Source organism: Knufia obscura (genome assembly GCF_036327395.1).
Source record: "Knufia obscura strain CCFEE 5817 isolate CBS 148926 chromosome Unknown scaffold_2, whole genome shotgun sequence".
NCBI classification, from domain to species: domain Eukaryota; kingdom Fungi; phylum Ascomycota; class Eurotiomycetes; order Chaetothyriales; family Trichomeriaceae; genus Knufia; species Knufia obscura.
The window spans coordinates 255,654-270,473 of NW_027042688.1; the positions used below are offsets into that span (position 1 = coordinate 255,654).

At 51.5% G+C, this 14,820-nt stretch overlaps 4 protein-coding genes across 4 annotated transcripts; 2 read left to right on the forward strand and 2 right to left on the reverse strand.

Moving 5' to 3' along the window:
* Positions 1-6,101: 6,101 nt before the first annotated feature.
* PMZ80_001951 (uncharacterized protein) lies at positions 6,102-6,884 on the forward strand (the record flags this gene model as incomplete). Its single annotated transcript, XM_064870388.1, has 1 exon — positions 6,102-6,884. The coding sequence occupies one exon, from the start codon at positions 6,102-6,104 to the stop codon at positions 6,882-6,884; it is 783 nt and encodes a 260-aa protein (XP_064732841.1).
* A 1,262-nt stretch (positions 6,885-8,146) lies between these two features.
* Positions 8,147-9,771, reverse strand: PMZ80_001952 (uncharacterized protein; the record flags this gene model as incomplete). Its single annotated transcript, XM_064870389.1, has 4 exons — positions 8,147-8,646; positions 8,694-9,420; positions 9,468-9,605; positions 9,652-9,771. The coding sequence occupies 4 exons, from the start codon at positions 9,769-9,771 to the stop codon at positions 8,147-8,149; spliced, it is 1,485 nt and encodes a 494-aa protein (XP_064732842.1).
* A 1,005-nt stretch (positions 9,772-10,776) lies between these two features.
* Positions 10,777-11,607, reverse strand: RSM25 (mitochondrial ribosomal small subunit component; the record flags this gene model as incomplete). Its single annotated transcript, XM_064870390.1, has 1 exon — positions 10,777-11,607. One exon carries the CDS (start codon positions 11,605-11,607, stop codon positions 10,777-10,779), a length of 831 nt encoding a protein of 276 aa, XP_064732843.1.
* A 300-nt stretch (positions 11,608-11,907) lies between these two features.
* Positions 11,908-14,688, forward strand: PMZ80_001954 (uncharacterized protein; the record flags this gene model as incomplete). Its single annotated transcript, XM_064870391.1, has 1 exon — positions 11,908-14,688. The coding sequence occupies one exon, from the start codon at positions 11,908-11,910 to the stop codon at positions 14,686-14,688; it is 2,781 nt and encodes a 926-aa protein (XP_064732844.1).
* Positions 14,689-14,820: the final 132 nt, after the last annotated feature.

Sequence of the window (14,820 nt, forward strand, 5' to 3'; positions counted from 1 at the left end):
CAAAAGACAGAATTACATGCCAGAGATCAAGATTAAAGTGAAGCATTGAACAGTGTCAATGTCAGGGTGGACGTGCAGCAAGGACTTCCTAGACGTCATACGCGTTCCTTCTCTGGGATCTGTATACTGCAGCAGGGGAAGTTGCTACGTAGCCAGCGGTGACGCCAGAGCCATCATGTCTTCATCATCTCTACAAAACATTGTTCATACTAGGCAGTCAACAACAGTCAAGAAAAACCCAACGAGTATTCAGATCACGAGACGTTGTCAAAGTAACGGAAAACCTGGAGAACTAACTATAAACATGTTTGATATCAGTACTCACCTCACCGTCGATATACAGCACTCGACAGCCTATTCACAGCCGCCGGAACGAGACCTTTAGCTGCTTCTGTGCCGAAGAACAGACAGTGACCTCAACATGTCATACCCTACCACCTGCGATCGAGCTGTTCCCTTCCTCAGATCATTGTGCAAGACAACGAGAATGATGAAAAGAGTGCCAGGTGCGTCTGAGTGTATGCTCAGCTCGGTCCACCTGGGCTTGGGTTCCAAAAATAAGAGTGTCACTCAAACCCTGGAAAGATCAGTCTCAGTTCAAGAATGGGTTGCAAACATACCGTTCGGGTCCTGTTACAGAGGACATAATCGCCGCCCAACGGAGTCACGTCCTCAACTGCACGCCACGAATGACGCCGTCTAGCGAAGCCAGGGGCTGTATTGATGGGATGATATGCACTGTTCCTGCCATTCCCTCCGAAGAGGAGGCAGCTCAGCAACCGGAGTTACTGGCAAGGGCGCACAGTCATCCCGCTGAACCTTGCGGAAACAGCAGAGAGACAGCAAGATGGCTCGAGGACTGAAAGCCATCTTGGACCGAGGATACAGTATGCAAAGAGCCTACAATCAAGCCGTGTATGATAATGTATTAAGCTTTCAACTTGGGGTCACCAGATCAGTCTCAGTGCGCGTGTGGGCGTTGAAGCAGCTCTGAGGAAGAAGAAAGGAATCAGAGAGGGAGGACGGGCACGCGAGGTATTTGAACCTGAGAAGTTTGGCCAAGGTGCGCTTTTCCAGCTGGATCAACCACGCAAAATTTTGCTCACATGTGCTCTTTCGCATTGCGCCGATGGGGACAGTCGTTGAGAGGCTGGAGAAAGAGCGATCGACGAACTATATGGGACGAACAGGAGGGGCGATGGATAGACTGGGGTCGAAAAAGGACACCGGCGGCGGAGACACAGTGGACATTTCGTATGATCTGGTATCGTTTTTGATGGGCAAACCAACGCGGGGGCGCGACTGGCAGACGTCCTGTATGATCTCGTATGGTCTCGTATGATTTCGTATGGGGTGCGGGTCTCTGCTAGGAGTCTAGGACTCCGCGCGTTGAAGAACGCGCCGAACATGTGAACGACAGAACGAGTCGCTGCAGCCGGGTTGTGCTCTTCCAACTGCAACCGATGATGTGCAGCCATGATGTAGCATAGAAGTATGAACAGCTCGATTCTGGGCTCACAATGTCCGGCCACTGAACCTGAATGTTGCACCTCAATCAGGACTTGTAACATAGCTAAGCTGCCCTGCATCTTGCACATGTTCTGTTCTGCCAATGCACGCTGCTAGTGGAGGGACGCTAGACGCGTTAAAGAGTGGATCCGGCACTGCCTCTAAACTCAAAACCTGGAGGAAGCCGAAGTGGGTTGAAGTCGGCGATCATGACAAATGCATCACGGTCTTTTGAATTGAGCATGTGCACGAGCGATGCTACCTCTCAAGTCACACTCTCTTCAATCACTGCTGAAAGCTGCTGTAGCAATGAGATCGTGTTTCGAAGCTTCAGCCCAGAGGTATGATTTGACTCTCGCTAAAGCAAGGCATCTGAGACATTGCTGCACATGGCGTGAGGCAAGTCTATGACTGTGGATCGTCGATCTCCGCTCACTGGCACGTTACGCTAAGATCTGATCGATCTCGCATGAAGTCCGCTTGTGACGTGCATGATGCTAGTGTCTTTGTCCTTTCGTGCGACTGCCATGTGGTAGATTCATGTCAGGCGAGCACACCAGCCGACGTGCGCAGACCTTTCTCCATGCCAGTGTTCTAACAAAGCTGATTCTGGCTTGCACTGAAAGACAAGCCCACCAAATTACGCACGGCCAACCAGACAAACTGCTTCAAGCACACAGCGGGCATGTTGAGGAGTCACTTTGGTTCTTCCGGGCGGAGACACAGCGGAGGTGTTGTCCGAGGCCAAAAAAGCGAGAGGCTTCTCGGAGGATGCTGGCCCACAACCGGTCCCAAAAGATCGCCAGGACGGGAGATTGCATCTATTGTTGCTGGTACCAAAGAGGAAAAACATTTACCTCGAGTCAAGAAAACTATCATCAATGCCGACTGTTACGGACCCCAAGCAGCATTCTCTTCGCACTCGTTCACGTCGCAAGTGCAGCAGACCACAATGTTGGTACTGTATGGGCTTTGTACATGCAAAGCTTTCGCGTCTCATAAGTACATCTCAATCTTTGATCTCGCATTGCACAGTGTACAACACGGGCGCGCCAGACGCGTCGAACGCGTGCAAGTCTGCCACATGCTCGCGAAAAGAGTGGATTCTCCGAGACTCGTATTTCTGCCCCACGCGTACGGAGTCCCACGTAGCAAAGAACGATCGTCTGCGCCGGCTCACTGTGCAGAGGAGGTGCACCCGATAGATACCCACACCTTCGATTTGCGCAAGCATGTGGTCGGCTGTGCTGCGGGCAGACTTCCCATCGCGAGAAAGCAATGGAATCGCTCTTGGCATACTGGCTGGAAAGCTGAGCATGGCAACATCGCCCATCATCCTGGACTTCTCTTTCCTTTTTCTCCTCCAGTGACCGACACGGTATACTTGTGACCCAACATTGACCTGTTCTAAGCCTTTGCTGATTGCACTCAACTGTTGCTAACAACAATACTCTGTTCAGTAACTCCTCCAACATGGGATCCATCACTCGATTTCTGCGTCGTCTCTTCTGCTGCAGGACTTACCGCCTCAGCGAGGAAGAGGCCTGGTCGGCTAAGTGTCGATTAGCCATGCAGAGCGACTGGGACGTCCACGATCTTCGAATGGCTCAATCACTCGCAAGACGTGGGAATACCTGGCGTGTTCGATGGGACCGGTACGAGTCGTGGTGATGTCGGAGTTTTGCTTTTGTGTTTTTGCTTTGATTTGGTCGTGCGTTCTTGTTCGCGGCAGGCCAAAACAGGCGAGGGTAATCCATCCTGAAAAGGTTCTGAGCTCTGTTCGGCTGGCTGCTGTTTGCTTTCTGTTTCGCGGCAGGACAAAACACCCGAAGCCAAAATGTCCCGTTTGGGTTCTGAGGTGTGTGAGTCTGGCTGCTGTTTGCTTTTCTTGTTGCGGCAGGGCGAAACAGGCGAGGGTAATCCATCCTGAAAAGGTTCTGAGCGCTGTTAGGCCTGCTGCTGTTTTGCTTTTAGGTTCTCGATGTCGACCGCCTTCACGTGGCGAGAGCTGTCAGTAGGATTTTGCTTGATGTTGTCGAAGCCATCGACCTCGTCGGCGATCCGAAGCTGAGAGTCGACGAAGGTACAGTATGGACTCTTTCGTGCCAAGTTGGATATGACATTGCAATGGTCAATGACCGTGAGAGGTCGTCTTGGTGAGCATGGTGATTGTTCGAGGTTGGCGAGCTAGTCGGTAGATAGTGTATACGAACAATGTTCTCAAGTGATTCGCAATCGGCGTCGTACGCTGTGCCCTTCCCGTGCTACTAAGCTGATCCATATTCAAGGCATTCGTAAAGCTGTCGAAGCTGCCCAACCGTTGTAGAACGGGTGGTCGGCGTACTGCAGGCGTCCAGGACTGAATGGAGCTTGCCTTAAGCATGCATTAATGCTGACTCTGGACTTCGGGAGTTGCGCTCTCAGTATCCGCCATATCCGCGGCTACGAGTCCTTTGACGCTTTGACAGTAGCAATTTGGATCGAGACTTCTGCTTCACCAGTTCGACATTGTTGCAAGGGCCCTAATGGGTGGTGGAGACGACATATCACTGTACGGGTGATGCATAAGACCATCACAAACGTCAGTATGTACTGCTCAAGATTGAGATGACATGTCGCTATCGTCTTATGGTCGTATGTCGATGCTTTGACGAAGATAAAGGATCGATATGACAGTCTACAGAAGATAGAGCTCAAGCACGGAGAACTAGAACAAAGCTTTCGATGATACTCGAGATATATACCAAGAGCACAGCCAAGCCCCATCCCTGCCTACTAAGCTCTAATATCTCTTCCTGAAGCAGCAAGATCGATGATTTCGAAGCTGTGAATATCTGTTTGTAGCGTTCGCACGTGTCCAACCACACCTCAAGGGTAGCAAGCTGTGGATTCACAAGGTATGGCTGTAGGTCTTTATGGATGGCCCCTGTGCGCGTTGTTGCTGCCGGGTTGATCGTTGTAGTGCCATGTTGACAACACTGTGCATGCACCAACCGGACGGTCTCACCGCACAAAGCTTCCATTCCCTGTGCAGGACCCTTCAAATGCCTTTCCTCGATGGATGACGGAACCAAGCTTCAGGGCTTCTGGTTGTAAACAGGATTTTCAACGGAAGACCAGCCTCTTCCCAGGGGCTCACAGGTATTGTGTGTGTCATAAACTGTAAGTAAGCTGTGCATCATGCTCTTGTCCAATAATGACGGCGTACGCCCAACAGTATTTAAGGTATATAGATCCTGTCAAGGAGCGTTTCTTGTGATACGATGGGGAGCGTGCGTTCTGGTTTCGGCGACGACCGTCACTTTTCTGTTATCTCCCTGTAGCCACCATGACGCCACTTTCTGTGCCAGAGATCCATGCTTCTCGGGTATATCGTCATGTCAGAGAGGGAGGGCCACACAAGCAACGGACGGGATGTGCCAGCGTTCGGGTCTGAGACTTCACGCTATCGGCACGGGTCTGGCATGGGGCTTTGCGGCGGCCTTTGAATAGCCTATATCTCATCCAGCAAAGGTCTAGGTATTCGTGCCTGGGAAGGGCGTTCTCTAGGCTACTGAGAAGCAATCTCTAGGTAGCCGAGCAGATTCTTTCAGATCAGAAGCCAGCTGTCCTTGCTCTTTCGACATCCTGTATGAGTGTCCAGTCCATCTTGGCCTCGTGTCTCTTGCTGAGTGGCCGTCTCGACGTCAGATCTGCGACCTGGCTCTCGTCAAGGGACACCAAGTGCTGATCGCCGGCATGACGGGAGTAGGTCGAGCTGTATTCGAGGCATGCTACGGCGCGACTGGACCGCCAAATAAGCGGGCAGTATTGTCGAATGCCCGAGTAGCATCGCTGAAGCCGCACTTCTGGGGTGCGACTGTAAGCCTGGAAGACAAATGCAACATGAGTAGGTTGCTACAGCCAGAATGGTATGTTGAGATCACGTGATCATCATGCAACGGCACCTGGCTGCCACCCTACGTGTCACTTTATCTTTCTACATCGCATAGCCATCATATATTGAATGCAAGCTGCAGTGCTCAGATCGGCTACATACTGGCCTAATCTGCGTGGCGTATCTTCTTCGACCGGATAGCTGACGCATATAACGGTATCCGATCCCACACGACCACATGCATGAATGTCTATGTTGCAAGGTGCTGCAGCGCACCGCCCCGCTCAATAGCGATTGCTCAAAGTCGAGTGGTGGAGAAGATTTCATCGCCCGTTGTACTGGTCTGTCGGGCTTTCCAAGGGTGAAGGGCATACTCGATCGCGACACCTGAACTACTAGAGGTAAAGGAGTGTTCTCCCAAGCAGCCTAAGTATGATTGTCGCTGCCAGGAGCCTCAAAACCTACAATCATGCCATCAGCTTTTCCCCAGGTCTGATGACCGTGAGCGAGTCGCGAGAACAGACGAGCCAGAATGTCATGTAGCACAATGTCTTAGAATTTGAGCATAACATCCGGCCATGGTTGCACAGCTGTACGAAGAACCAAGACAGTGTATATTGGTGATCAAACTTCCTTCTCCCGCTTCCATACATGGTGCCAACCTTGTCATATCTACACTTGGCCCCTTCACAAGACCTGCCATCACATCGAAAAAATGCAGGAAATCGCTGACAATGGCAGCAACCACTTCCGCTTTCTCGAGCTCCCCCGAGAGTTGCAGCGCAAGGTGATTACCGAAGCCGTCATTGGATTCACGACAATCACACTAAACTTCGGCTACTCTGAGCAATGCCAGTGCCTTCTTCCCGTCTACAGGACGACCTTTCCCGCTGCACTATTTCTTGTCAGCCGTCTCTCCAACCACGATACGAAGGCAGTGCTTGCAAAAGACAGAGGCAAGATTGTGGAACTCCGATCATACTTGCTGTGGCTGTATCGAGATCCGCCTTCCGCAAGCCTGAAAAGCTTCTTGATCGGCGTCAGTACACTTCGAGTCCAGCAGCTACCACTGCGTCAACTCAAGATCTTAGTCCACGCACTGCCAAATCTTCGAAATGTCGAAGCGAGTCAGCCGCCGTTCTTGGAGGACTACCGACCTCGTCTTTCGAAACCCATCGGTTTAGCAAGAAACCTTTTCCGTGGCACGAGCATGATGTCAGTTTTCAGCGGAGAAATGGATGTGGTCTTTGCTGCAGAGGTACAGAAAGAAATTCTGCAGCTGATGGATCCAAAAGATCACATACATCTCCAGAACTTGTGCCTCAAGATACCTTATCGATTTCGGATAAAACCAATCTGGTCAAGAGAATGGAAGGACTTCATGGTTTCCGGGCCCGATACTGGTACGTTTCACACTTCGGAATTTACGCCAGGAGATGGCAATGTTGCAGATATTGCGCCCATACATAATACATCAAGCGAAAAGGTAGATGAATGAAAACACTGACACGAGCTGTTACAGGTCTTCGACGTCTCCATCGAGAACGGCTCCGGCGTAGTGAGCAAGTCTTTCGCCAACATAAGTTATCTTTATCCTCACAGCGAGTCGTGCTGCTTTGCAATGGACAGTCCAAACTCGCTTCCCAAAAAGCCACTGCCAATGTTTGAAGGCATAAACGAAGAGGTCAAGGAAGTCGTTGACGATACATATATGCCGTCCCCAACCAGTCGTTGTGGTGGCTCGGATATGGCAAGGCATAGAGCTTGGTTTGCGTGATGATTCCTCGGGTCTGCCCAGAATGCGTGAACAGCAATCTGCGGAGGCGGGTTCATGTGGTAGCTCCATGCTTTTATAAGCCAGAGTCGCAAGTACAGTACACACTATAGGTATTCCCTTCTCGTGTACATGCATGTAGGACCATTCTCCATGCGTTTGATATAGCTACACAGTAAAGCCGTCCGCTGTTCCTGTACCATTAGGCAGTTGACAGTCTCGCAGGATTCGCCGTGAGCGTTGTGGCTGCGGCCAAAATTCATGAGACGTTACCGCGCCCGCTACCGTAGGTAGCCACAAGGATTAACGGCATCCCAACCCTTAAAGCTTAGGCGTCCTAGGCGGCTGTGCAGCCAGGAGATTTGGATGGATGTCCGTGACCTCTGGAGCTCGAGGTGGTCAACTCCGGCAGTCCCAGGTGCCTATTTTGCAGTTCACGGGCTTGCCATCATCTACGTCAGGGGTTCTCTACGCCCGTGGTGGTCGACTACCAGACTATAGCCAGTCCCCGGATTTCGCCGCTCCTGCCTATAAGGTAGGTCAAATGATGTACTCGTGCAAACTTGACTACAAGTCACATTGGAGACTGAGAACACTGGTCACAATGTGGCACATGGGCTACGCCACTGTAACTTGTATTAGCTATCACAGAGCAGTCGTTTTGAATAGTTGACTGAATGTCTTGTAGAGGTCGCTACTAGCTCGCCGAGTTCTTTTACATTCGTTCCACCTGCTTCCAAGCATTTTTATTCGTGAGCCCTTTTTGGCTCAAATCACAAGGTGCACATGCTGCATGTGCGCTCGCAGAACATGAAAACACAAAAGTTGCTAAACAGGCAATGCCATTTACGGGACACAGAGGAGCGCCGTGATTTCTTCCGATACCAGCTTTTGACTACTGTAGTGTTTAGGGTCGTCAGCGCGACCATATCTCACGTCAACATTAGCCTTTACGATAAGTCCTTCAGCTCCTGACCGCCGACCATCTACCTGATCCTCCTCGGAGCATTATGCCTCTTCCCCCTCGCACGTCCCTCAAAACCCTTCATCTTCACCACGAACACTCCACGCTCAATAGTATTGACCATAATATATCCACTCGGGAATCCACCCCAGTGCGACCACGTACCTACCCAATCAATCACGCCTCCCTTTGGCTCAGCGTCGTCTTCAGGGTACACATCAAACCAAGCCACCTCTTCCACGTTGCCTCCGGTTGGATCTTCAGGGATGCCAGAAATGTCGAGCACAGATAGACCGATACCGTAGTTGGACTGGTACGCTAGGCCATCAAAGACGTATTGGTTGTGATCGACGCCGAAGTGTTTCGACTTGTAGTAGCCGGTTTGAATCGGGTTCTCGAGGTTCTTGATGTCAATTATGTATGTCACTGGGTACTGGTCGGCGGCTGGTCCCGCGTATTCGTCTTCGTCGTACTCGTCGTCGAGGAGGATGTATTCTTGCCAGTTTTGATCGAGGAGCCAACCTACATGATGTGAGTAGATATATCACGGTGGAAAGAAATCTACTTACCCTGATGAGTGTACGTGGCGCCAACATAAGACAGCTTGGACAATACTGTACTGCTATTGAAGCCTTCCTTGTCCGTCGCATCATAGATGGTGAGAGTGTCCTCGTTGTAGCCATAGCAGATATCACGTCCGTAGTATCTGGTATCTGGTCCACGATACACCACACATTGAGCATCGTGAACATACCCGTCCTGTCCAGCACAGCCTGGCGATGTGGGGTTCGAGGGGTCCTTCAGATCAATGTACACCAGGCCAGACGCACAACTGCTGTTGTACCTCGGAGTACCGCCAAGAGCCGCAGCATAGCCAAGCTCCTCATTCACGACGACGTTGTGAAGGCGGCCCCACGGGAGCATGTTGTAGTCCAGGAAGTGACCAGTTTGCTCCGCGAGCGTGAAGTTCTTCGGGTTGGCGGGGTCGAGGTCAAGCAGCTTCGTCATATCGAAGATCTGGACACCATGGTCGTAGGCCTCGGAGCCGATGATCATGTAGTTCTTGTAGCCTCGGATTTCTCGCCATGCTGAGTATCGCTGGATCTCGGAGTACTGAGGAAGTCGTCCGAGGTAGATTATCTCACCGTTGGGTCCAATCTCGACAAATGCAGTGCCGTCGGCCTGGCCAATGGCGGCAAACTCACGTCCATCGTCCGAAACCCAGCCCCACGATCCAGAACCGGAGCCGGTGAAGCTGCCGAGCATGGCATGGGTCTTGAAGTTGTACAGATCGGCCTGGCTAGATTAGTGTATGTTGCACAAGACGTGCGAACAGTCCTTACATTGTTGCACCTGAAGGTGTTGTTCGCGTCACCTGGCACGACAGTGGCGACGCCATTCACGCATTCGACGAAACTATCGACCGATGGGTATTGCTCGGAGTTGTAGGTGCCCTCTGCTCGGCGTCTGTCCCATGTGGCCTGCTCAGTCAGTCTATAACCCGAATGCCGACTAACGAGCACTCACAAACTTCTTGGCCATGAGCGACTCATGCACGGCACCGCTGTCATATTCCTCCTGGGAGAATTTGGCCGCTCCCACAAGGGCAGCGGAAGCAGCTAGAGCCAAGCAGTTGAAAAACTTCATGATGAGGTTGTGGTATCGCTTGTACCTGGAGGACTGGCCGAGACCATGTGCTGCGTGCGACACCTATATATCTGCGTGCTTGCCATTTTGTGCCGGTTGGCGATCGGCAAGAGCTCATGCATGACCTGCTAGCTTGCTGTTGTCAAAGTCTCACCTTCCTCTTCGGTCGAACTGACAAGCGGAGATGGCAGGCAGTTTGGCTTTGCCAAGAGGCTGAGGTCGAGCTAGACAGGCTTCGCGTGCGAAGCAGAACAGGATTCGCTTTTGGAACATGGTGTTGTAGATGCTTATCGGCGGGTCGATTGTCTTGGCCGTGCTTGGCTCCGAGGTAACGTAGTATCGGAGTGCTTGGCATTTGGAAGACTACCAGCTGTGAGGTTGCGGTTAGACTGTCTGTGCACGCCTTTGGTGCTCATTATTGGGTTGTGCTAGTGATGTGCTTATCACTCTTCACTAAATTCGGTATCTCGTCGTGGCAGGTGGGGAAAAGACAGCATACCCATCAGAAGAGCCTGCCCTTCATATTCGATGCTTTCAAAGCCGGCCTTCAATAGGTCTTATGGACGAAGCTCCGGATCTGATCACTCCCAATGCCTAACACTTCATATCGAGTGTCCAACAGCTGCCCGTTCGCAGTTCGTGTATCGGAACATTACAACGACTGAACTAGCTAGACTCTTCTAAATGGTAGACGTTGCCTTGACAGGACCTGTGTGTAACAGGCCCTGATAGGATGATTCCCACTGCGGCGTCCGATGTGCAATGCTCACTTTCACGACCTCTTCCTAGCAGTATCTAGGTGCGGTGATAATTGAGGCACGCACGAGTCAACTCAACAATGAGTTTCCGCTTCTAGTGCGCAAAGCAATGAGGTAGTACCATTTGGTAGACTCATTTGATAGCGCTAGAGAGGTATGACCAAATTCATTCGATCGAAGAGAACTTCTGTACATAACCAGCCAGGGAGTTGAGGCCATAGAATAAAGCTCATTTGAATACTAATGCTCATATTGTCCCCCTCACAATGCCTGCTCTCCTTGATGCCTCAGCAGCGAAGGGGTCGCCCCTCCTTGGATCTTGACCGTCTCCTCCCAGGACCTTCTGCTCCGCCTCAGGAGCAACAGCACCACTGAAAGCAGCACTGCGCTGAATCTGTTCCATGACTTGTGACTTGCTCCACTGCTCCCAGTCATCGTAGTGCTTGTTCTCGATTTTCATAGACCATTGCAATATGCTCTTTTCAGGCTGTGCACCCATATGCATGGCCTCCTCCTTCGACACTCTCCTTCTCGTTTCTTCCTGTCGTCGTAGGGTATAGAATTCGCGTCGAGCAATATCGTAGGCTTGGTCGATGGTGATGTCAGGTACTGTCTGAAGGAGATGTAGTTGTCTCTGGACAACTGATTCTCCAGACAGCGGTACCATGGGTTGTTGCAGGCCCTCAGAGTAGTCTGAATCTGCATGCTGGTTACCCGTCGTTTCCAGCACCTGTCGAGGCCGAGCCAGCTCCCAGGGATGATCTTGGAAGAACTGTTTCCGTAGTTGATCTTCTTCGTATTTGATCTCTACTGGAGCGAACATACGAGATCGTTTCGATGATCTTGGCTTCTTGGTGGGTACCGCGATCGCGACTTGTGCGGTCTTTCCATTTGGCAGTGACTGTGTCCGTACTTGCACCAATGGATGCTGCTGTGGTTGTTGTCGAGTCAAGATCTGGGCTGGAGGGACGTCGGCAAGAACATCAAGCCAGACAGGAGGAGTCGGTATTCGATTGGCTTGGAGGTCGGCAAGAGCACGTTTCCGCACTCGCAGGGGAGTTAGGTTGATTCTGCCCATGTTCGACCAGCTGTAGTAGGAATGGTAGGCTTGATTGGGACCTCGGCAGGTCCAGTGTGTCGAGATTCGGAAGGCACGATAGTATGACTTCAGTATCGATGATAGCTCCTGCTGTTCGTGATGACCTGCGACTTTTCGAAACCGCGGAAGCTGCGATGCGGCCAAATTGACGCTAACCACAATAGGACAATACCTTCATTTTCCGCCGCAATCGAGCCTTCATCGAATGCTTTATCGCAGAGGCATGTACATATTGTAGAAGGCTGATCGGATGGTCTAATACGCCATGTCTGCTCTTCTATGCCTCACTATTGCAAGTTGTCGAGGTCAAGGGTCCTGCGCGATTCCTTTTCGGTAACATCGACTCCCCTGCTCGATTTCCTCGTACCGAGCCTACACTCTACGAAATCGAGCACAAGCCGGGACAGGCGCAGAAGCCTGCACTTGGGACGGCGCGATGGCCGCTTTGAGTCGTTCTTCTTCGGTGCTCTTGACCAAGCATCGGTCTGCAAAGACCACAAAGAAGCTGTGACGAAGCACGGCAGACAGCGCAGAGATGCTTCCTCAACTGCTGCGAAGCGCAACGCTGCATCCTTGACACACCAGAGATTCGACGACAAAGGCCGGTTGCTGGTCGAAACTACAGCACCACTTCATCCAGCCTTCTCGTACGAAGAGTATACCAATCATGACTTCTTCGATACCAAAGAGCGCCGTTTCGCTGCCAGCTCTAAATTGCCTCCGAGCTTCTTCACCGATGTCAACTTCATTCGTGACCTGATGCAGCCAGACCAGGCCCACAAGCAAGGGAGCCAGGAACAGCATAGTAACGCCGAGGCAGGGGTGTCAGAGCATGAACAGGCGAATATGAAGGAGCGTCTGGAGCTGTTGGAAAGTGTGCGACAACTGGAGGAGAAGCTCGCTAAGGCGAAACGAGATCTTGCACGGTCGATTTCTGGCGCAGGTACAGCAGCTACAACGACAAGACCCGGCTCGCGGAAACCAGCTGTTCTCACAAAAAAGGACTACCTCAACCTAGTTGATCTGTACTTCTATTCTCACAACTCCCGCTTCTCGCCCGAGTCAACCGACGAGTCACCTACGCCGATCATTCTGAACGACTACAGCTTTACACTTTCAGCCGACTTTACCCAAGGAAAAGAGCCGGAAATCGTGGATGATGATGAGAACTACGAATCACCACTCAAAGAGATCGAGGAGCAACTAAAAAAGAATCAGCTGAGAGAGATTGCTGTGATGAGGGTCTTCATTGATTTGCTTCTGGACGACCGTTCCCCAAATCGTGCGCTTTACGAGGCTTACCAACAACTCCCACAACCCGGCGTCTCATACCTCCCGCAAGGCGTCATCAGACTTCTTCTGCAGCGTATGTCAACGCCTTGGATCAAAACACCAGCTGCCATGCTACGCTACCTGTCCCTGATCGACGATATGCAGCAGGCGAAATTGCCTATCAATACAGCCGAATGGTCGTCTGCAATCTATCTTGCAGGCAGGTCCTTTCACCGTCTTGAAAATGACGAGGTCGGTCGTGCCTTCTCCATTTGGCGTCAAATGGAGGAAGATGCCAGTGTCAAGTCATCATCTGTCACGTTCAACATTTTGTTCGACGTCGCTGTCAGAAATGGCAAGTTCGCTCTTGGGGAGACTATCCTCACTGAGATGCACAAACGAAATCTCCGTCTCAATCGCATGGGCCGTGTCAGCTTGATGTATTATCACGGCCTGCGGGGAGACGGCGATGGAGTTAGGAAGGCATATCACGACTTTGTGGAGGCCGGAGAAATCGTCGATACATTGGTATTGAATTGTGTCATAGCCTCGCTGGTGAACGCTCAAGAACCGACTGCTGCCGAACAGATCTACCAGAGAATGAAGGATATGCAAGCAACATTGAGAGAGGGCTGGTCGGACGACGGGAGACAAGTCCTTTTCAAACTTCATCCAGAACCAGGCTCGAACAGGATCGACAATGAGATGGCTTCGAATCACCTTGGTCGCATCCTCAACCGAGCTCCCCACCTGCGCGACAAGTTGCCCGAACACCACGAACGGCTTCAAGCACAAATGCCACTTACGCCCAACTTCACTACGTTTCGTATCATGCTTGCACATCATTCGGCGGTCTCAGGCGACCTTGATCGTATGACAGTCTTGCTCCAGGAGATGCTTGGCTACTTCGACATACCGCTGTTCCCGGTCATCTTTCAGTTATTGTTCAAAGGCTTTGCAATTCATGGGCCGAGGGGAGGACCTGATTCCACATGGTCCAGGGAAAGACTCGACATGACTTGGGATGCTTGCCGTACTGCCATGAAAGAAAGCATGAGGATTCGCTACGAACAACAAGGACAAGAAGTGCCAGAACGTTTTCTGCCGTCGATCACTGATGTTAACGTTGGAATGTCGACTGTTAACCAAGCTAGCGACCACGGTCAACCCAGGGAGCGCACGCTTTCGATGTGGCAGCAGCTTGTCGTTGACCTGGCTGCTTTCCCTCGAGAACGGCTGAAACGCATTGAACGCTACGCCAGCACACAATTCGATGACGTACCCACCGACAGTTTTGTATCTCCATTTTTTCAGCAGACACATTACTCAGCACCTCAGCCAGAGCTCGACGATGAAGAAGGCGAATACACTCTACCCGATCCAGTCAAGTCCAGGCTCGTCGATTCCGAACATCAGAATCTCAACCTGTACTCTGACCAGGGCGACGACGACGCAGTATTAGATTGGGGCTCAGCTCAGATGGATGAGGAGTGGGATCGTCCGCCGTCAGCACCTACAGAAGGTCTTTCACATTCTGCGTTCTCATCGTTCGGGTCTGGTCAACATGACGACCCACGAGCGCAGCATCGCTTGCGACCATCGAAACCACTGGTATGCTGGCTACTACGTGCTTACTCTCGCATGACAGGTTCGAGAGCACAGGTAGAAGAGGTTTGGGGTAGTGTAAGGAAGATCTGGCACCCCAAGGACGAGGTAGAGGCGGAAGTAGTGATCAAGGTCCTGCTGAGGTGCCTGAGGGACTGTGACCGTTACCGCGGTCGTGGATGAGGCCACAATAGAGGTACTCAGTAATTGAATAAGAAGAAATACTGTTTGTCGCTTCTACTAAGATACATCCAGCTGCATGGACAAAATACTATTTCAGTACAACTTTGGCTGCAAGATATACAGATTTGACGC